Source organism: Bombina bombina, chromosome 1 (assembly GCF_027579735.1).
Source record: "Bombina bombina isolate aBomBom1 chromosome 1, aBomBom1.pri, whole genome shotgun sequence".
NCBI classification, from domain to species: domain Eukaryota; kingdom Metazoa; phylum Chordata; class Amphibia; order Anura; family Bombinatoridae; genus Bombina; species Bombina bombina.
In genome coordinates, this window is record NC_069499.1 from 1,489,208,969 (window position 1) to 1,489,232,819 (window position 23,851).

Sequence of the window (23,851 nt, forward strand, 5' to 3'; positions counted from 1 at the left end):
GCAAAGATATTCTGAAGTCCGGTATTGATCATTGCAGTGGGAGATTCTGTAAGGGATAGAGGTCTCTGGAAGAGGAATGAGATTGGAGCGTGGATCCCTGTAGGAAGAACTAGGCAGAGGAGAAACAAGGTAGCGGACTTGTGCCAGAACAGGAATTCTTCATTAGAGGATCGAGACAAGGGTCCAATCTAAGCAGGCAGAATAAGGGCATTAAATATATAGGGAGTCTGTAGGGGAATAGTGAGTTGCAGAAGTCCTTGTGTCACAAGCAAGTAAGAAGTAACATCTCAGAAGTAGAAACATGGAGGAGAAGGGATTTTGGATTAAAGGCCCTCCTTGATTCTTGGGAAAACTATAAAATGAGAAGGGGAGGAGAAGCAACTAGTATGAGGAAAAATCTTGGGGGGTATGAGAAGCAGCAAGGTGGAGGGAGTCGCATTGTGAAGGAGCAAGATTATTGGAGATGCAGAGCAGATTAAATAATGTGGGCAGGTGCGTAAATTACAGAGAAAGAGAATCTTATTGTAAAATTACATATGCAGATTATGTGACCTATAAAAATGATTTATGCATTCCGCTTATTAAACGGTTTCCAAATATACAGTAAAGATACTTGTAAAGATAATACCCCATTAATGGTAATTTTAATAGAAATACGCATCAACACATTTTCCTTGATTAATAGTCATTTATATTATGTGTGTATGTCTTTATGTATACAATGTGCTTCATATGTAACAAATCATTCCCCATACATTTTTCTCCACAGAAAATGTTGCCAGCCAGGTGGCATTATGAAGTAGCTGGGTATACTTGGCTATATTATAATATTTTCTGTTGTTTATGAATATTGCTTCATCCAAAGTTTAAATATTGACAAAATAAGTGTAAAGTTTTATGGTCTATAACTTAGGTTACCTTCTTTGCTGTGGCCAATTAGGGACAGTTATAAATAGGTCACTAGCGTGTGCAGCCAATGGCTGTGCAGAATATGTGTTCTGCACTTCCACTTCTAATAGGAACTGAAAAGCTCACAACATGGGAACTGCCATGTTGTAACCTGTATAACCTGTGGTGAATGTATGTTTAGAATAGTTAATTAAAGTGACATGAAACCCCAATATTTTTCACGATTCAGATAGAGCGTTCAATTTAAAGGGACAGTATACACCCATTTTCATATAACTGCATGTACTAGACACTACTATAAAGAAGAATATGCACAGATACTGATCTAAAAATCCAGTATAAAACTTATACAATTTAGAAGCTCACAGTTTAGCACTGTTGATTAGTTTAGGCTGGGACACCCACTAAAGGGGCTGAGAAAGGATGAACAGACCCTCTCCTGCATATGAAAATACCTATTACACAAACAGGAATTTGTAGACTTTAAATTGAAGGTCAATTTCGATGAATTAGTGCCCGGTTTTTAATAATCCTATTAAAAACGGAGGCACTTTAATTCATCAAAATTGACCGTTCACTTGTTTTCTTTAAAAACTTACTTTTTAATCCTGACAGCCACTGCAGCGCTTCCTCCGCCCGTCGTAAGCTCTCTTCGCGTGTCCAAAATGACGAATCTGGCTTCCTTCAATCACGGCATTGCCTCAGGCCATGATTCTACCTGGGGGGGGGAGCCTTGATTGGAGGAAGCCGGATTCGTCATTTCTGTTGATGAAGAGGCTTCCTACTGCCGGGGGAATCGCTGGAGCGGCTGACAGGATTAAAAGGTAAGTTTTTGAAGAAAACTAGTGAAATGTCAATTTTGATAAATTAAAGTGCCCTTGTTTTTAATAGGATTATTAAAACCCGGGCACTAATTCATCGAAATTGACCTTCACTTTAAGTCTACATCTGATACTTTGGGACTTGGAGTCTGAAAATAAGCAAAACTTATATAAAAATCTGCAATCTGCATTATTTATTTAGTCCCCTTTTCATGTTATTCCATTCTAACATTGTGATCTTTTCAGTTCTTGTTAGAAATGGAAGTGCAGAACACTGTTATAATATGCACAGCCTCTAGTTGGCTACAGTGAGCTATTTATAACTGTCCCTAATTGGCCACGGCAGAGAAAGTAACCTAAGTTACAACATGGCAGCTCCCATTGCTTTATAGACACTAAAACTCTACACTTATTTTGTCACTAATGAAACTTTAAAAAATACATCTCAGACTAATTTTTTCTTTAAAGGGACACTGAACCCAACTTTTTTCTTTTGTGATTCAGATAGAGCATGCCTTTTTAAGCAACTTTCTAATTTACTCCTATTATCACATTTTCTTTATTCTCTTGGTATCTTTATTTGAAATGCAAGAATGTAAGTTTAGATGCCGGCCCATTTTTGGTGAACAACCTAGGTTGTCCTTGCTGATTGGTGGATAAATTCATCCACCAATAAAAAAGTGCTGCCAGAGTACCAAGAAAAAAGCTTAGATGCCTTCTATTTCAAATAAAGATAGCAAGAGAACGAAGAAACATTGATAATAGGAGTAAATAAGAAAGTTGTTTGAAATTGCATGCTCTATCTGAATCACGAAAGAAAAAATTTAGGTTCAGTGTCCCTTTTAAATGAATCACTCTATCTAGCATTTATTTTTAGTGTTTAAAGAGCCAGTAAACATTTATGAAAAAGGTGGCATCTAAACGATTTTAATAAAGTCAAATGCATATTGTTATTAAAATATCTATTTAAAAAATTAAACAAAAAAAATTGTTTGTAATATATATATTTTTTTAATTGTATCTGTCAATCAAGACCTCTAGCCAGCCTCCCCTTCAGCATTTACGTTCTATCCTGCTCTGGTGTAGGACTGCCCGTGGGAGTGTTGTGACACGGCCCTTCTTCCTCTTCAGCGCGCTCATTAAAAACACAAGCAAGCTGAAGTAGAGAGCATGCGCAATTCAAACACCGGCTGTGTGGGGAGATCAGCAGCGCGCCTCTGTAATCTCTCTATGGCGTGACCGATTTAATGCTACAGAGTGATTGGGGGCTGGAAGAAGCGGATTCAACTATGGGGCAGTCATAAGAGGAAGCATAATTAGATATTCAACTGTAAATATATTCTTTTTATTTGTAATACTGTGAGAATAAAAGTTGGAAACATGCTATATGACACATGGAGTTTGAATTTAATCAAATTTAGTTGTTTAATGTTTACTGTCCCTTTTAAGAAAAGGTTCCAATTTACTTCTGTTATTACATTTGCATAGTTTTCTTGGTATTCTTTGTTGAAAAGAACACAATATTGCAGCAGTTGTTTGAGAACTAGATGGTAGCGGTATTTGCACTATGTATAACATTGTTAAAAGCATTGTTGCAAAACTGCTGCCATAATGTGTTTAAGCTGTGCTTGCTCTTGGGTCCTCCTAGATATGCTCTTCAACAAAGTATACAAAGCAAAGAACACAAGTACATTTGATGATAAATGGAAAAGGTTTTTTTTTTTTTTTCTGTTACAATTGTGCGCTCTATCTGAATCATGAAAGTAAAATTGTGGGCTTTGTCTCTTTAATGATATCTTAACTGACGTGATATTAGTATATAATGTGCTAAATTATAGGTGTATGGCATTACTTTAATGTGATACTGTTATCTCTCATTAATGTTGTATATTTACTGTTTATTTACACGTCAACATTTATTACCCACTATTTTCCATTTTAGGAAATTCCATTTTACATATTCTCTGAATCGTATGGAGGAAAAATGGCAGCTTCTATTTCATTAGCACTTTACAAGGTAAGAAGAATTAGTATTTTCATATTGATTTTCAAACGTAAAGAGCGAACAGTTAAAAGGTTTATTCTGATGACCATAAAGTATCAAAATATTAAATGCCCTGTAACAGCCACAAACATTAACATGAACTTTTTAAATGATAAACTAACAGACCAAACTAACTTGCCCATCTAAAATACACACCAGAGGTGTAAGATCATAAAGAAAAGACAATTGTGTCTGAGCAACCTAAAAATACTTGGAAGTCGGCTCAGTCCTGGAATAAATCCAAGCAGAATAAGAAGCCAGCCGAAAACAAATCGGCATGAAGGGGCGGCCCCCTCAATATCGGATCATGTAGGGGGCAGACTGTCTCTTTTTTAAGACGCCTGGTTCAAGGACGTACAGGATCCGTGGGTCCTGGAGGTGGTATCTCAGGGATACAAGATAGGCTTCAAATCTCATCTGCCAAGGGGCAGATTCCTTCTCTCGAATTTGTCTACCAGACCAGAAAAGAGGGATGCCTTTCTAGGGTGCATTCGGGATCTATCCTCCTTAGGTGTTGTTGTCCCGGTGCCTATCGAAGAAAGAGGTTTGGGGTTATTCAAACCTTTTTGTGGTCCCAAAGAAGGAGGGAACTTTCCACCCAATTCTGGACCTAAAGTGCTTAAACAAATTTCTTAGTGTCCCTTCTTTCAAGATGGAGACGATAAGGTCCATCCTTCCTTTAATTCAGGAAGGCCAGTTTTATGACCACTATAGATCTGAAGGACGCTTACTTTCATGTTCCAATCCACAGGGAACACTTTCAGTTCCTGAGGTTTACATTCCTTGACCAGCACTTTCAGTACATTGCCCTTCCGTTTGGCCTAGCTACTGCTCCAATAATCTGTACAAAGGTTCTGGGGGCTCTGCTAGCCGTTGCCAGAACTCAGGGTATTGCAGTAGCCCCATACTTGGACGATATTCTGGTGCAAGCATCATTCTTTAGTCTTGCGGAAGATTTCTTGGAGCCCCTTCTCAGTCTTCTTCGATCACATAGATGGAAGATAAACTTGGAAAAGAGTTCTGTTATCCCAAGTACCAGGGTGGAATTCCTGGGTACTATAATAGACTCCATATTCATGAGGATATTTTTAACAGACCAGGGACACGTTGCAAGCTAACTTAGGCATGTCTTGCCCTCCGGACCTCCTTGACTCCCTCTATGTCTCAGTGTATGGAGGTGATTGATCTCATGGTGTCCTGCATGGACATAATTCTTTTTGCCAGGTTCCGTCTCAGACCTTTACAACTGTGCATGCTGAGGCAGTGGAATGGCGATCATTCAGATCTGTCTCAACAGATTGTATTAGACAGCCGGTCGAGAGAATCTCTCTCTTGGCGGCTCTGTCCAAATCATCTGTCCCGAGGGACATGCTTCTTAAGACCATCCTGGGAGATTGTGACTACCAGGGCCGGATTGGGCCGCCGGGATAAACCCGTCTCTGACACTGTCTGTGTGAGTTGCAAGTGCAACTTGCAGTATCAGGATTCAGGAATGGATGCGGCAGCGGCTTCCTTGCGGCAGTGCTCAGGAGGACTGACTGAGTCCTGGACCGGTCAAGTGGCTGCCGGTCGGGCAGCTCCAGTCCAAGCAAGATGGAGATGGATATATTATCATGCCGTCGCGGGCCGCAATACTTACTCACTGCCACTGCTGGGGGAGGTATTACGGGGGTGGGGCGTCGGCAAACATCACGTGAACACACTCAGTCTCACGCAACAGGACTCCAGGACCAGGAGGGAGCCGAGTAAGGAGGCCACGTGGGACAGACTAAACTTAGACAGCAGCCGCCTTAGCCAATCCTTGTCACCGACTTAACGACCGGTCAGATAGCTACAGGCCAGGGATCAGTCAGAGATCATCAGAAGAATTTGATCTATTTTGAAAAGAAAGGTAGGGACGACTAGCTAGGATTAGTATGAATTGAATGTTTTACTGCCCAGTGCCTGGCTGAAGTGAAGATGACAGTCTCAGAAACATCTGCCCTAAACCTTAACCAGCAGCTGAGCCCACTAAGCTTGTTTAGATATGATAATTAATGTATTATTTAAAATTACTGGTTACTAGTGTCTGACTGTGCAAGTGTGCAACTGTGCATTGTGCTATTCTATCTAAATGCATTTCTGTATTTTAGGATCCATAAAAATCCCAAGTACACAGCTACAAATCATTCACCAATATAAGCAGTGCCCCCCCCTCCCGCTATAAAGTTTGAAATTGGTGAACTCTAAATTACCTTCAGAATATGGTAAATAAAGCTTTCCAATTGCTATTTGGGCTTTTTACCCTCTCCAAATAAACAAATGAACAGCTGTAGTCAGTAGGTCATTTGAGCATAGTTGGCTGGGCTGGAGGGAGCGTAGCTGGGCCAGTCTATACAAATTTCCAGGGCCGGTCTAATTTCACAGTCCGGCCCTGGTGACTACGGACGCAAGCCTATCCGGAAGGGGAGCTGTTTGGGGTGCCAGGAAGGCACAGGGGTTGTGGACTCAGGAGGAGTCCTCCCGATCAATATTTTGGAACTACGGGCAATCTTAAAGGCCTTGAAGGCTCTGCCACTTCTGGGTTTGTCCCAGTTTATCAGATTCCAATCAGACTATATAACTTAGGTGGCTTACATCAACCATCAGGGGGAACCGAGAAGTTCCTTGGCGATGAAGGAAGTATCTCAGATTCTGGAGTGGGCGGAGGCTGTGGGTTCGCTGTCAGTGATCCACATTCCGGGTATGGACAACTGGGAGGCGGATTTTCTCGGCAGGCAATCCTTCCATCCAGGGGAATGGTCTCTCCATCCTGAGGTATTTGCAGAGATATGCTGCAAGTGGGGTACGCCGGAGATAGATCTCATGGCGTCCAGTCTCAATACCAAGCTACCCAGGTACGGGTCGAGATCGAGGGATCCCCAAGCGGATCTAATAGATGCACTAGCAGTGCCCTGGAGGTTCAAACTCCTATCTTTTTTCCTCCATTATTGCTTCTTCCTCGAGTGATGGCCCACATCAAGCAGGAGCGGGTTTCAGTAATCCTGATTACTCCATCGTGGCCGTGAAGGACATGGTTCGCGGATCTAGTGGGGATCTCCTCCGTGGAAGTTACCTTGTCGAAGGGACCTGCTGATACAAGGTCCATTTTTTTCATCAAAATCTAGATTCTCTGAGGCCGACTGTGTGGAGATTAAACGCTTAGTCTTAGCCAAGAGGTTTCTCTGAGAGTGTCATTGATACTCTTATTCAAGCTTGTAAACCAGTTACTCTGCGTATCTACCACAAGGTGTGGAGAACCTACTTTACTTTTTTCTGGTGTGAAGAGCGTGTTTTTTTCCTGGCACAGAGTTAAGGTTGCCAGGATCTTATCTTTTCTCCAGGATGGGCTGGAGAAGGGCCTTTCTCCTAGTTCCCTGAGGGGACTGATTTCGGCCCTGTCGGTTTTATTGCACAAGAGACTGGCTGAGCTTCCAGATGTGCAGTCCTTTGTTAAAGGGAAACTGAACCAATTTTTTTCTTTCATGATTCTGATAGAGCATGACATTTTAATAAACTTCAAAATTTACTCCTATTATCAAATTTTCTTCATTCTCTTTCTATCTTTATTTTAAAAGCAGGAACGTAAATCTTAGCAGCAAGCCCATTTAAGGTTCAGCACCATGGATAGCGCTTGCTTATTGGAGGCTTACATTTACCCACCAATAAGCAAGCAAAACCTGGGTTCTCAAACAAAAATGGGCAAAAATTAGAAAGTTGCTTAAAATTGCAAGCTCGCCTCCTATCTGAAACATGAAATAAAAAAAAAAAAAATGGGTTTAGTGTCCCTTTAAGGCTCTGATTAGGATCAGACCTGTGTTTAGATCTAGGGCTCCTCCTTGGAGCCTAAATCTTGTTCTTCGGGTATTGCAACAGGTTCTGTTTGAGCCTCTGCATTCCATTGACATTAAATTTGTTATCTTGGAAGGTTCTCTTTTTATTGGCTATTGCCTCTGCACACAGAGTTTCTGAGATCTCTGCTTTGCAATGTGAGCCCCCTTATCAGATTTTTCATGCAGATAAGGCAGTTTTACGTACTAAATTAGGTTTTCTTCCAATGGTTGTGTCAGATCGCAACATCAATCAGGAGATTGTGGTTCCTTCCTTGTGTTCTAATCCTCCATCGAAGGAATACGCTTACTTCACAATTTGGATGTGGTAAGTAATATTTTTAGGCTATTAAGGAGTTTAGACAATCTTCCTCATTGTTTGTTGTCTACTCGTGGAAGCGTAAGGGGCAGAAGGCTACTTTGACTTCCCTATCTTTTTGGTTAAGGAGTGTCATCCCCTTAGCTTACGAGACAGCAGGACATCGTCCTCCTGAGAGGATAATGGCTCATTCCACTAGAGCAGTAGCTTCATCTTGGGCCTTTAAGAACGAGGCCTCTATGGATCAGATTTGTAAGGCGGCTACCTGGTCCTCCTTATATACTTTTTCAAAATTTTACAAGTTTGATGTTTTTGCTTCAGCTGAAGCAGCTTTTGGGAGAAAAGTTTTGCAGGCTGTGGTGCCTTCAGAATAGGGTCCGCCTCTTCCTTTTTGTTCCCTCCCGTTATTCATTCAGTGTCCTCTGGAGCTTGGGTATAGTTTTCCCAACAGTAAGGAATGAAACTGTGGACTCTCCCTATCTTTGGAATGAAAACCTAATTTATGCTTACCAGATAAATTCCTATCCTTCCAGATAGGTAGAGTCCACAACCCCCTCCCATTTTTTCTTGTCTATGGGCGGTTCCCTATTTATTTTATTCTTCTGGCACCACTCATACCCTAATGTTTCTACTACTTTTCCTTGTTCCCTTGGCAGAATGACTGCGGTAATGAGGAAGTGGGAGGGATATTTATGCCTTTGGCTGGGGTGTCTTTGCCTCCTCCTGGTGGCCAGGTGTTGTATTTCCCAACAGTAAGAAATTAAGCCGTGGACTCTCCCTATCCGGAAGGAAAGAAATTTATCTGGTAAGCATAAATTATGACTTTTTTTTTTTTTTTTTCTCTAACTATAAAGGAGAAGGAAAGGAATCCTCGTTATGCGATTTAAATTGAATAAACGCCCATCATAAAAACCACAAGAAAGTTTAAATCTGCTTCTCTACTCTTCAATAGAAACTTATAAGAAATATAAAAAAATGAACACACAGTAGTAGTGTTGTAATTCAAAGCTTTAATAGTAATCACAAAGGTTTTTTGTACTGCTAAATAAATTGATTTTATTAACCCATCTATACTAAACTTTGTGAGTATTAGGAACTTGTTACACAATATGGCAAAGAACCATTCTGTCTGCATATTCAAAAAGCACTCAAAGGGACAGTAAACCTTGTAATGAAGTTGCACTCAATGCATTCATTTTGTGTTAAAACATACAATTGTAAAGTGTAAATGATAATAAAAGATGCTGGATTATACTTTTTAATATACTTAAACATATATATATATTACTTGTCCCTTCATTTGCCTCTCTAGATGCAGTGTTTGTTTGTTTGTTTTTTTAAATTCTAATTAGGGGCGAGTGGTTCAGCCAATCAGTAGGCTACTGATCACCCCATTGGAATTTACACAGCTCGTTCACCTCTGTAGATTGTACGCAGTGCACTGACATTGTTTCGTTTGAAATCTTACTGCAATATACCACGTATGCCCAGGAGCCCTATGAGTATATATCCTGTATCCTGTAGCATATCAGTCTGACCCTGCCCAATGACAGTCCAGCGCAGAAATACCAGGAAATTCTTCTCTGAACAAGAGAAACAACAACCCCAGACGATCGTTTCAGCCTTCTGTGGGCCTCGTCAGTGAGGTGCAGTTGTATCTCTCTAAGGACATGTGTGCAAGGAGTCCTTCTTGTCAGGCGTGTCACTGTCGATTTCCTGTTAGCGTTTAAATCAAAATAAACAGCTTTATCTTAATTTTCTTTTTCAATATGTTTTGAAAATATGCTTAAAAGTATTTTATTTAAAAACACAAGATTACAAGAACTTAAAATACTTTTTAACACATTTCCAAAACATGTTGAAAGCCAAATACTTAAGTAGCATCCTCATCTCATACCAGTTAAAAACTGAAGCGTTCATAAATAAATTTGATATTGTGCTCCTCATCTTAGGAAAAATACCAATAACCCTAATACTGGTTTCCTTCTCAAATACGCACAAACATCAGTGTTAGTAATGAGTAATTGTTGATACTTTCCCCATATCTCTCTTGCGTTTTTGTTAATTTTAGGCCATACAGACAGGAAGCATAAAGTGCAACTTTGGAGGAACGGCTCTCGGTGATTCCTGGATATCCCCCATAGGCAAGTTGATATAAATTTCTAGCGTGCAATATAACTTTGTGTCAGGATTAAAAGAACGTCTTAATATTTCAGTTCTCAGTTTAATTGTTCATAGATAAACTTAAAGGGACAGTACAGTCAAAAGAAAAACTTGCATGATTCAGCTAGAGCATGCCATAATAAAATAAAATAAAAACTTCCATCACCAAACTTAACTTATTTTCTTTGATCCCTATATGGCAGCAGTGTTTGGAACAATATTATAAATTGTTGCAAATACTGCAATATACAAGTTATGTTACTGAAAGAAGCCTTTGTCTGTAAAAGAGCTAGTGCTAACAAACAATTGTAAAATAACAGCTGCTTATTCTTGATGGACTGTGAACAGTGAAGCACTTTCTGAAGTATCTTTGTCTAAGGGGTAAATTTATTAGGCTGCGTTCACAGCTTTTTGGGGTATGTGGAGCACGTATGCGTAAGCGAGCCTGCTGTCACATTGTACTTCTTTTTCACTTGTTCAGGGTGATTGATGTGACCTGCTCTAGCTCAAGTGGTTGCGCTGGAGCAGGGGGCGGCATTGCGCAAGAATCCCCTTGTGTAATGTTAAATTCCGCCCTGCAAGGGCTGATAGCAGGCCGACAGGTTCACTACTTGTGAACCTCTCCGCCTGCATGGATGGTAAATTTGCCCATAAGATTTTATATGTATATCAGTATGTGAGTTGACTGCTGTCATGTGACATAAAGCAGTGTTTCTCAATCGCGGTCCTCAAGTACCCCCAACAGGCCTGGTTTTCATTATAGCTGAACCAGTGCACAGGTGACGTAATCAGCTGATCAGTAACTAACCTGCTCTTATCCATCAGCTGATTATTTCACCTGTGCTCTAGTTCACCTATAATGAAAACCAGGACTGTTGGGGGTACTTGAGGACCGCGGTTGAGAAACACTGAGACAGGGAAGTAAAGGAAAACTGAATTTTTTTTTTTTTTTTTTAAATCTACTTGTTTGACAATTTAAAGTAAGTCTTATTGCATTGTGTTTTTATTATGCATTTGTCGATTGTTATTCTACTGCCCTTTAAACTGCTAGTAACCAATTGGACAGACAATGGTGAAAGTGGGAGTATCTGTGCTTGCTTTCTGAAAGAGACATGACCCATCCACAACAGTAATTAGTGGGCATTTGAGTTGAAATATGCTTAGAACAAATTTAATCTAAACCCATAATGTTTCCCTTAATCTCTGGAAATCATGCATGCTCACTTTTATGAACTCGTATCCACAACAATATCTTATGCCATATAAATGACCAATGGGCTAAAAGCAAGAAAAAGACAAAACACTATGGTTTATTACAATGTAATTTCAGTTGATAGAATTTTTAATCTATAGATGTCCCTTTATAGGGACAGTAAACACTTTGAGATGGTAATATAAAAAGATAAATTGCATATATTAAAAAAACAAAAAAAAACAAAAAACTCTGCAATATACTTTATGTATTTTCCTTTTTGAAATTGTGAGCTTTTCAGTTCCTGTTAGAAATGGAAGTGCAGAACACTGTTATATCCCTCACAGCCATTGGCTGCACACTCTAGTGACCTATTTATAACTGTCCCTAATTGTCCAAGGCAGAGAAGGTAACCTAAGTTACAACATGGCAGCTGCCATTGTTTTATAGACACTAAAACTTTACACTTATTTTGTCGATATTTAAACAGCTCATGAAACTTTAAAAAAAATGCATCTACGTGTTATTCTCAGACTAATCTTTTCTTTGAATGCATCATTCTATCTATCTATCTATTTGTTTAATGCCCCTTTAAGGTGAAAAAAAAAAAAAAAAAAAAAAGATTACAAGGAAATGCAATGCAGCTTTTATGTATCATTATGGTTACAGTTTCTTGGAAGTAGAATGATTTCCCAAATACGTGACATAATCCATATAACCTTGTGAGTCTTAAATTTAACAATCTGCTGCTCTATATACTTTGTGTTCCTATCACCTATTGGATGATTATCCTGCAGCAGAGGGCATGAATAAAACCAATAAATACTTTCATCTTTCTCTTTACTAGATTCTGTTCTAACCTGGGGACCATATCTTTACAGTATTGTGAGTATGTTTTATTTGTTTGTTTGTTTTTTGTTTGCAAATTCATTATTCCCAACAATCGTTACTGAAATCTGACAAAAAAGGTTCCTGCATATGCATTGTCAGTTTGAAAGTTTTTATATATATATATATATATATATATATATATATATATATATATATATATATATATATATATATATATATATATATATCAGCAGTTTGTACAACTATTTATTTTTTGTGTTTTAAAGTAACACGAAACCCAAAATTGTTTTTATGAATCAGACTGAGCATGTAATTTGACTCCTTTTATCTAATTTGCTTTGTTCTATTGGTATCCTTTGTTGAAAAGTATACCTAGATGGACTCAGGAGCTGGGAGCTTGCTTCTTATTGGTGCCAGCACATATATGCCTCTTTCATTGGCTTACTGATGAGTTCAGCTAGCTCCCAGTAGTGCATTGCTGCTCCTTCAGTAAACGATACCAAGAGACTGAAACAAAATTGATAATTGAAGTAAACTGGAAAGTTGTTTAAAAAAATGTATGCTCTATCTGAATCATGAAAGGAGAATTTGAGTTTTATGTCCCTTTATTTAACAGTCAGTAAGAACACTATGTATTGTATAACGTTATTAAAGGGACATTACACTTTAATAGTAATTTCCCATCAAATAGTTGAGAAAACTTTACGATGCACTCTGTGTACTTTGCCCACTTTTCCTGGAATTTATCTCTAAAATTGTGTTTTTTTCCACTTCCCAGAAAGGCTGGAGTTTATCCTTATAAATGATCATACGGCCTTCTCTAAGAGCTGGGCACCTTCCTCTGACAGTGACACATATTGTTACTAGGGGAACTGGGATGCCCAGAAAGGTTACGCTACCAAGAAGCTGAACCAGATCTTTATCTGTGAAAATCGCAGGATATCTCTGAAATATTACACTTTACTAGTATTGTATTTCCAGAACACATCCAGTCACTTTAATGCTAGTAAAGCAGTGAGTTTTTTATAATAAAACATTTTAAGTTATGGTGCCTGGCAGGTATTAGCCGGTAATTTTAAGGATACGACCAGTCTCAGTACTATAGAAATACAGGCCCTGGTAAATCTGCTAAATTTGAGGGGAACAACGTTGAAAGGTGTCAACTCAAAATGATAATTACCCTGTCCAAAATGTTTGTTTTCAACAAAGACACTTTCTAGCGTGCGTGAGGAAGCCTCAGATGTCCATCTTTGTTTTCTAGTCATTGCTGGATGAGGGAGGATTAGCGGAGGTGCAGAAGTCTGCCAATGAGGTGCTGGGTGCGATGAAACAAGGTCAATATGTACGCGCCACTGAGCTGTGGAGTGAGGCAGAGGATGTAATAGAAGACGTATGTTGCACCTTAATTATCAATGGAGTTTGTTTTCAGTTTGTCTCACATAATATTGGAATGTGCCAGTTCTTGTTTCTAGACTGTGCATTTCTTTGCAAGTATGTGTATCCGTTATATATTGTAAATAAGTGAATAAATTAAAGGAACGCACCATTTTTCTTCCATAATTCAGATAGAGCATACACTTTTAAACCTTTTACTTCTACTATCAACTTTGCTTCATTTACTTAGTTAAAGGAGCAGCAGTGCGCTACTGGGACCTAGCTGAACACATCAGGTGAGCCAATGACAAGAGGCCTTTATTTGTAGCTACCAATCACCAACTATCTCCCAGTAGTGCATTTCTGCTCCTGAGTCTACCTAGGTATTATTATATGTTCTTTATAAAGCGCCAAACTATTACACATCGCTGCCCATGGGTACAATTCGTTACATTTTAAAATGACAAAAATTGACAAACAAATACAGTAGGAATTGGTGGCCCTATTCCCGTGGGAACTTACAATCTAGAAGGGTAAGAAACTGGAGGTTAGGACTGCATTTGTTACTGAGTTGGGTTATGGGCTTCCTTGAATAAAAATGTCTGTAGGGAGCATTTTAGAAGAAGGCAGATTAGAGGAAAGTCTGACTAAATGAGGGAGAGCGTTCTAGAGGGTAGGTTCTGCACAAGAGAAGTCCTGACATCTAGCATGGGAAGAGGTCCTGATACAAGGAGCAGCCCCTTGTTGGATCTTAGTGGGAGAAAAGGTGACTAAGAGAAGGAAGCAAATTAGTCAATAGAATTAAATTGGAAAGTTGTTTAAAATTGCCTTCTGTGTCTGAATCATGAAAGTTAAAGAGAGACCGTAAACTCAAAACTAAACAAGCAGTCGAAATGTTGCATAAGCAAAGTATCACATACATCTGAAAACCCACTTAGTACTTTTATAAAATTTAAACTACTCCAGATATCTAAATAATCCGTGTGCTACTCAGTCCTGGAGCATCTGCATGTTGTGTTATTGCATAGATAGGAATTTCTGAAGGTGTCAGGAAGCAGAAAAGTAATGGAGTTGCAAGTTGTGTAGCTAAAAGGAGCAGCCACTTAGAAGAGATATCAAACTAAAGAAGGTAGTTGTTTTTAACAGTTTTAACAAAAACATATTTTAAATGACAAAATAAAAGCAAAGGAGCTATTTATAAACAATTTGCTACATTCCAGCCTGTAAAACAGATAATTGGGAACACATTAAAGCAGTACAATGTACCTTCTTGAATAAATATATTAGGTCATTATTTGTTTTTTGTTAATAACAATATGTTGCAGTTGTTGTCATTATTATTATTATTAATAAAACATAGCAGTAAGTTGGGGCCAATTACCCACTTTGTTAATTCACTTCCCTATCTATCTTGAACGTAAAGGAACATCCAGTTCATTCCATTATTGATTACAAAATGCTTCTAGTAAAAGCACCGCCCGCACACTGAGCAGCCTTATGCACTGTAGATGCTGCCATTAAAACTGGGATATTGTTTTTCTTTAATAGAGTATTTATTGCAATGCTTCTAATCAATATTGCAATACATAAGTGTCCTTTTTAAATTAATGTGTTCTCATCTGGTAGAAGTAAAGTAGATTGACATAAATGTCTCATAAAGTTTAAAAAGAAAATGTTCTAATGTGTTTGAGCATTTTGTTATTGCACTGTTCCTTGCATAAAACTATGCAAATGTAGTTAAACACATAGTTAAAGTTAGCCCCCGAGCTGTGATGCACTACTGGACACTAGTTGGTGAGCCAGAGAAGCGGCATATGTGTGTAGCCATCATTAACCGGCTAACTCCAAGTAGTGCATTGCTGCTTATGAGCCTACCTAAGTATGCTTTTTAACAAAGGATACCAAGAAAACTAAGTAAAAGTGATAACATAAGTAAATTGCAATCTCTACCTGAACCATGAAAGTTTTTTAGTTTGCACTTTTTATGTCTCTTTAAATGCTCCCCATTATATCTGTTATTTATATGGTTAATGTATTTTCAGAACACTGATGGCGTGAGCTTCTATAACATCTTAACTAAAGATTCACCGATGAAGGAAAACCCTTACTTGATAAACCAGAAGCTGAAGAATCTTTCTCTTGGTAAGATATTAAATATGACATTTTCATTACAAATAGTAATATCTAGCAAGCTGTAATCAAGGGAATAATAGGGAGGGGCGAATGTCCTGTAGAATGAAAATCTAATAACATTCGGTAATCAAATATTACTTTCATTTTTGAATGTTGGTAATGAAATCAAATATCTACATTGGAAATTTCGAATGTAACATTTGATTTTTCAAATACTATTTTGAAGTTCAATAGTTTGTGGTAGAGGATTTAGTAAATTGATACAAATATATAAATTTGGATATTGCATAATATGAATAATACATTTTAAAGAGAGCATTAGAAATAGTATTACAAATATATAGATTCAAATTTTTCGAATTAGAATATTGGATAATTTGAATATTACATTTAAAGAGTGTAAAAATAAAACTAATGTTAGAATCTTGAGCAAACATTTGAAACAAACGAATGTGTTAAAATGCATTTTAATTTTCAAATGTTGCAAAACATTCGCCCATCCCTAGCTAATAACTGAGGTTTCTACAGGAAAGATACATTAACATAACCTTTCTTCAAATCTCCAGTGTTAAGGAGAAATCTAGTGAAATATAAGACTAAGCTTGGTGTATTTGGGGTTAATATGCCCTTTTAAAGAACAAGCAAATACATAACCAGATGGTATTTGGAAGACTCCCATCTGCTGCCAACAAAACCGCGTAATATGTAATAAATGTTTCCCTCTTTGTACATGACTTAAAGGGACACTCAAGTCAAAAATAAACTTTCATGATTCAGATAGAGTAGGCAATTTGAAACAACTATCCAATTTACTTCCATCAACTAAATCTGCAGTCTTTTTATATTTACCCATTTTGCTTCACCAGCTGCTACTGAGCATGTGCAAGAAATCGCAGAATATTTGTATATGCATTTGTGATTTGTTAGATTTTTCCACAAGTAAAGTGTGTGTGTGTTGTAAATGGGGAAGAGAGGAAGGGACATTTTGAATTGCAGAAATGGAGGGCCAGATATAAAGCGCTGGAAAGCTGATTTTTCACCCCTAGGCTTAGTTTGTACAAATATGTTGGTTCCTCTTTGTTTGCTCCCACTGAGACAGTGATTATCTGCTGCACGTGCCATTTTATTAAGGTAGATATTTTATTTGTGACTTTTTAGCGCTATTCTCTGCATCCTAATGTTAGCTGGATTACTTCATTTTTGTTTGACTAACTTTATCATCCTCTTCTTGGACACCAGTTAGGCCATGTCAATCTGCAAGCTAGGATAACCCACGATAGTTACCACTGGCTGCACAGCTGTTTGCTTAAACTTCTTCTGCTGCACCAGAGTAGGACATTTCTATCATACAGAATGAACATAGGAGTGATACAGATTAAATCAATTCCTATTTATCAGTTAGATCATGTACAATTTATTTCTTTTTATTGTCCATTCGTCCATTAGGCAAGTTGTATCACCGTCATGTACTAGCTATGCAGAGGACAAACCTTGGGGAGCTGATGAACGGTCCGATCAGACAGAAGTTGAAGATCATTCCCAAGAATGTGGTTTGGGGAGGTAGGTAAGACAGTTAATTCATCTGACCCATTCCAAATGAAACATTCTATAAAGGATTAAATGTCCCTTTAATACACAGATCATAAATAGAATTTTTACTCACAAAATGGACACAAATTACAAAGTTTGAGCTCTAGATCAGTGTGGTGATCTCAGGGTACACGAATAGGTTAAGGCACTGCCTTAGAGCACTTACACCTAGATTACGAGTTTTGAGCGCTATAGGGAAAGTAAAAAACGCCACAAACGTGGCATTATTTAACCCCCCTATAGCGCTGCCATTACAAGTTTTGAAGAACACGGCTTGCGCAGGCGATATGGAGATTTTAAGCTCCATACTGCACCCAAAACAAGCACTGTGTTTGACGTGCTAGTGCACGCTTTCCCCATAGACATCAATAAGGATAGCCGGCAAAAAAAAGCCTAACACCTGCGATCGTGGAAACAAAAGCTCCGTAACACAGCCCCATTGATGTCTATATGGGGGGAAAAAACTAATGTTTAAACCTAACACCCTAACCTAAACCCCAAGTCTAAACACCCCTAATCTGCTGCCCTTGACATCACCGACACCTGCCTACAGTTATTAACCCCTAATCTGCCACTCCCGATATCGCCGCCATCTAAATAAAATTATTAACCCCTAATCTGCCACTCCCAATATTGCCGCCACTATACTAAAGTTATTAACCCCTATTCCGCCACACCCCAACATCGCCGCAACTATATTAAAGTTATTAACCCCTGATCCGCCGCACCCGATATCGCCGCCACCTAAATAAAGCTATTAACCCCTAAACCTCTGGCCTCCCACATCACTACCACTAAATAAACCTATTAACCCCTAAACCTCTGGCCTCCCACATCACTACCACTAAATAAACCTATTAACCCCTAAACCTCTGGCCTCCCACATCACTACCACTAAATAAACCTATTAACCCCTAAACCACCAGCCCCCCACATCGCAACAACCTAAATTAAACTATTAACTCCTAACACCCCATAACGTTAACATAATTAAAATAGATCTAAATTAAACTTACAATTATTAACTAAATAAACCTATTAACCCCTAAACTGCCAGCCCCCACATTGTAACAACCTAAATTAAACTATTAAACCATAACGTAACCCTAATTAAAGTAACAAGTATTAACTAAATAATGCCTATTAAATACTTACCTGGAAAATAAAACATAAGCTAGCTACAATATAACTAATAGTTATATTGTAGCTAGCTTAGGTTTTATTTTTATTTCACAGGTAAGTTTGTTTTTATTTTAACTAGGTAGACTAGTTAGTTCAAATCAGCCAATAGGATTTAAGCAGCTCTCATTCTATTGGCTAATTAGAATTAGCCAATAGAATGAGAGCTGCTTAAATCATATTGGCTGATTTGAACAGCCAATAGGATTTTAGCAGCTCTAATTCCTATTGGCTGATTCAAATTTTTCAGCCAATAGGAATGCAAGGGATGCCATCTTGGATTGCGTCCCTTGCATTGAAGATTCAGTGAACGGCAGCGACCATATGAAAAGGATGCTCCGTGCCGGATGTCTTCAGGATGGACCCGCTCCACGCCTCCGGGATCAAGTTAAAAGATGCCGCCTGGATGAAGATTGAAGAGGCCGTCTGGATGAAGACTTCTCGCCGCTTGGATCAGGACTTCGCCCCGGGATGAAGATTGAAGAGGCCGTCTGGATCAGGACTTCAACTCCGGGATGAAGATTGTTCAAGCGGGACTTCAAAAACTGTAAGTGGGTCGTCAGGGGGTTAGTGTTAGGCTTTTTTAAGGGTTTTTTGGGTTTTTTTTTTTTTTTTTTTTTTAGTTTTAGGATCTTGGCAGTAAAAGAGCTAAATGCCCTTTTCAGGGCAATGGGTAGCTTAGGTTTTTTTAGAATTAGGTTTGGGGGGTTGTTTGGGTGGTGGGTTTTACTGTTGGGGGGGTCTTTTTTTACAGATAAAAGAGCTGATCTTTTTGGGGCAATGCCCCACAAAAGGCCCTTTTAAGGGCCATTGGTAGTTTATTGTAGGCCAGGGTTTTTTTTATTTTGGGTGGGCTTTTTTATTTTGATAGGGCTATTAGATTACGTGTAATTCTTTTTTTATTGTGGATAATTTCGTTATTTTCCATAATTTAGTGTTTGTTATTTAGAGTAGCGTTAGGATTTTTTTTAATGTTTAGTTTTTTTTAATCAGTAGTTAGTTTAATTTTAGTTTAATTATATTAGTTTGTTAGTTTAAACTTAGTTTTTTTAATTTGACAGGTAAGTTTTTTAATTTAAGATGGGGAAATTGTAATTTTAATCTAAAGTTAGGGGGTTGTTAGGTTTAGGGGTTACTAGTTTAAATGAGTTTATTGCGATGTGGGGGGCTTTCGGTTTAGGGGTTAATAGTTTAGTATATTTCGTTGTGGGGGGGCTTGCAGTGTAGGGGTTAATAGGTTTTTTTTTATAGTGGCGGCGGTGTAGGGCTTAATAACTTTAGTATAGTGGGGGCGATGTGGGAGGACGGCAGATTAGGGGTTAATAATATTTAAATAGTGTTTGCGATTCGGGAGGGCGGCGGTTTAGGGGTTAATAGGTAGTTTATGGGTGTTAGTGTACTTTTTAACACTTTAGTTATGAGTTTTATGCTACAAAGCTGTAACATAAAACTTATAACTACTGACTTTAGATGGCGGTACGGATTTTGTCATTTTAGGCTGTAATGCTCGCTTTTTAGCCGTACCGCAAAACTCGTAATACCGGTGCTATGGGAATCCCATGAATAAACGTCATTTTTAGGAGTGTGTCAGTATATTTATGATAATCTTAGCAGTATTCTCCAAACAATGTGTGAGTATTTGGCAGGGAATATATTTAACAATCTTCCTTTAGACTAAACCCACAATCAATATACTTCTACTAAGACAACAAATAAAATTAATATAAATACCTGAACTCTTTTATTTAGTTAATATCCATGAACATTTTTGAAATATATTTGCAATAAAAGAAATATGAAATAAATTTATATGCGCTTGAAAACCGACTATTAAGATATGCTATCCTTCTTACAAAACCCAGAAAAATATACCTTCACAATTCAGCCTTTTATTTATTTAACACAATGGGACTAAAAACCTTTAACCTCTTAAGGACATATGACGGAATTTTTCCGTCATAAAACAATTGAGCAAACTGAAAGCTGTGTCCTTAAAGGGTTAACATCCAAGCAATACAATTCTAAACAGTGTTTATAAAACAATAGGATAATATATATATTCTGCTATTTAACTGCAATTTATCCTAATACAATATTGACTTAAAACACCAGAACTTCCACAGATAAATCACTTAGTCTACCAGATACAAATTTAAATAATATCTAGTCTTATGACTACCAATTTAAAATACAATATACTTCACCAATTTTGAACCAATTCGTAGCGGTCTTTAGGTCATCTCAGAAGACAAGTAATTTTTGCAATCAATGAGAAGGAGGTAGTCAGCTTGTTTAGATTGGTTTCAAAATGCCAGCAGCAGATATCATCCAAAGTTAAAAACCTTATTTTCCTATTTCTCTGTTGCTTACTTATATATGTTTTCAATCATTGATGACATCATGTGGGTGGCACTACGGGAGCTGATCTTCCCATTGGTTACCTGGGAAATCTAATCGGATTGGCCCTTGGAAATTTTCATTTTTAACAGCCAAAAAGAACCTTCTGGCTGTAGCTCCCGCAACATAACACCAGGTGGCAGCACAAACAGACACAGCAACATTTGAAACAACTTAAATCAGTATTTCTATGAAATGGTTATTCATTTTATCATAATTTACTGCAACAACTATTCACAATATTTGTTTTGGATAAGTTATATCTTAATGAGTTTTCTGATCATTTTGATATGTAACATCACATATATCTAACATTATATTAAAATAATTTATATTTCATTTAGCCTAACAGAAAATGTATATCTCATAGTCATATCACATCAAAGTAACTTCCATATCTTCATCTCACTATATTTTAAGAGATGTATTTAAAACTTTATAAACATTTATTGCACATTCATATGATATGACACTTCATTTCATGCAGGTATTCCATCTCTTTCTAAGTGCATAGATTGATGCTCATGACCAATGGTTGTCTGCAATAAAAATAGAAATAATTATTAGAAGGGATCCAAGCATTTCATATGTCTATGGTCCATCTGAAATAAAATTAAGTATTATTAATCATTTACTTTTAGGTCCACAAACATCTATTTATATTCTTAAACACACAGAGGCTAAGATATTCATGCTTTCAAAATATGTATGTCTTGTATTTATTTTCTTAGTATATTTTATTTGAAATCTAACTACAGTTGCTTTGAAATCATAATGTAAGCCATGTGTCTTCACTGTGTGCTGTATGTTCAGAGTCACACCTTAGCATTTGTCTGTGTTTTTCTCTGTGTATTCTGGTGTTATCAGCCACACAGCCTGAATCACTCAAAACATCAGTCCTTTGAAGAATGTTTGTATCTCTCACATCTTTTCAGACGGATCGGCATTTCCCTTGGAGGAAACCCATATGTGGGCCTGTATCCTGTTCTCTTTCAAAATTACTTCCCCCAACATTCCTCTAAGTGACTGTATTAAATTGGGCAGGCCAAATATTCCATGGTCCCCCTCAGTGTGTTTAGCATAATTTACATAATGAGTGTGGGGGATCTCTTAGAAATAATCCTTTGTTTTACTGACCATGTGCACATCCACAGATTTATTAAATAAAGATAAATATACTTCTATATATTATTTAATAATATTTCAAATACCTTGACAAGTGCGGGACTAAAAAGCTTGCGGTACAGCTATACCGACAAGACTTGTAATGGCTGCAGTGCTGTTTTAACGCTGAAAATACCATATTTTCAGCGTTAAAAGACGAACGCACAAACTTGTAATCTAGGTGTTATTGAGGAACCTCTACTTGTCCATTATAGTGTGATCTCTACTTTCTAACATAAACTGCTTCATTTGGTATGGGTACCTTGACTTCTTTGATTGAACTGTTCTTTTTATTCCTTTTTGTCTCAATTATATGATCTGTTGGTATTACGTTATTTGTTGACCCTTGTAAATCAAATGTAAATGTCCTTATTTCCCTCTAGGACAGGCTGCAGATGTGTTCTCCAGCATGGCCGGTGACTTTATGAAGCCCGTCATAGATACTGTGGATGAACTGCTAGCGGCTAATGTCAATGTTACAGTGTATAACGGGCAGCTAGACCTTATAGTGGACACTGTAGGTAAGGGATATGATTCATTATGATTTACATAACATGAATTATAGTATAATTATATTCATGTTTAAAAAAAACGCAAAAAAACATTTTCAACTGCCAGTGTTCTGTTTACAACTGAAATATGATGGAGCCTTTTAAACATTTTTTTTTTCTCTCCAATAAACTAGGTCAAGAAAAGTGGGTAAAGCAATTAAAATGGCCGAATCTTAACCTTTTCGAGAAACAAAAGTGGACAGCACTTCATGTTTGCCCCAAATCCACTGAGACTGCTGCTTTTTACAAATCTTATGAAAACTTCAGCTTCTACTGGATCCTTAAGGCAGGGCATATGGTGAGTTCCTCGCTTATACAGGTCTATTCAAAATTAAGTGTAGAGGTAAATAATGTGTGAAATATGGGTTCCCACTATTCAAAATCACACATAATAGCAGAAGTAACACGTATGTTGTCACACTACACTTCCCCAGGCAGGTTGGGTCTTGCATAAAGTAATACGGCTTACAGCTTTTTACACCTCAGTCAGCCATTTTGTCTTGACATAAATCTACACCTACTCATTCTACATCTGCTTGCTGGAGACAGCCACGACTGCAGCACAAACATAAACATTATCTACACTTGTTTTCTGGCACCGATCCTTCATCAGTTCACCAGGCCACAACAATTAAATGTGACTACTGCATAAAAAGGAGCAATGTGAGCATTTACATACATAAAATACTGTATTCCCTGACACACCTAATAAAAATAATCAATTTGAACGTTTCATGTGGTTTTCATGCAAATATACAAGCTTTCGTATTGTCTTCATACCGGCATACACGGTTTTCTATTGGAGTATAGTACATGTTCGAACAAGTAAAAATTAGCCACTGTGATTAGTTGTATTTCTTTTTGAATAAGCATTGTAAAATGCATATTGCTTGACATTATAGCATGAGAATGAGCATGTGGCTCGACGTGTTCTAGCAATCTCGCTGCTTTTTAAATCTAGCGGGTATAACTTGTTTAGATAAAGGGGAATCAGTTGATGTGATATACTTAGATTTTGCAAAGGCGTTTGATAAAGTGCCACATGAGAGATTAATGCACAAAAAGGGACTGGAAATAGCTGAAAATGTTAGCTCATGGATAAATAACTGGATGAAAGATAGGGAGCAACGAGCAGTAGTGAATGGATCATACTCAGATTGGACAAAGGTGATCAGTACTGGGCCCTGTTCTTTTTAATATTTTTATAAATGACTTGGAGCAAGGATTACATAGCAACATCTCTATTTTTGCAGATGATAAGTAAGGTCATTAGGTCAGAGCAGGATGAACATTTGTTACAAATGGATTTTCAAAA

General features: G+C 37.7%; 1 protein-coding gene across 1 annotated transcript in view; it reads left to right on the forward strand.

Moving 5' to 3' along the window:
• SCPEP1 (serine carboxypeptidase 1) overlaps positions 1-23,851 on the forward strand; it is a 48,531-nt gene that overhangs the window by 13,101 nt on the left and 11,579 nt on the right. Inside the window, exons 5-12 of the mRNA XM_053707354.1 lie at positions 3,673-3,747; positions 10,013-10,085; positions 12,144-12,181; positions 13,410-13,538; positions 15,565-15,664; positions 17,102-17,215; positions 22,369-22,506; positions 22,671-22,834. Coding sequence (XP_053563329.1) covers positions 3,673-3,747; positions 10,013-10,085; positions 12,144-12,181; positions 13,410-13,538; positions 15,565-15,664; positions 17,102-17,215; positions 22,369-22,506; positions 22,671-22,834 — 831 coding nt within the window. The remainder of the gene's footprint in view (positions 1-3,672; positions 3,748-10,012; positions 10,086-12,143; positions 12,182-13,409; positions 13,539-15,564; positions 15,665-17,101; positions 17,216-22,368; positions 22,507-22,670; positions 22,835-23,851) is intronic.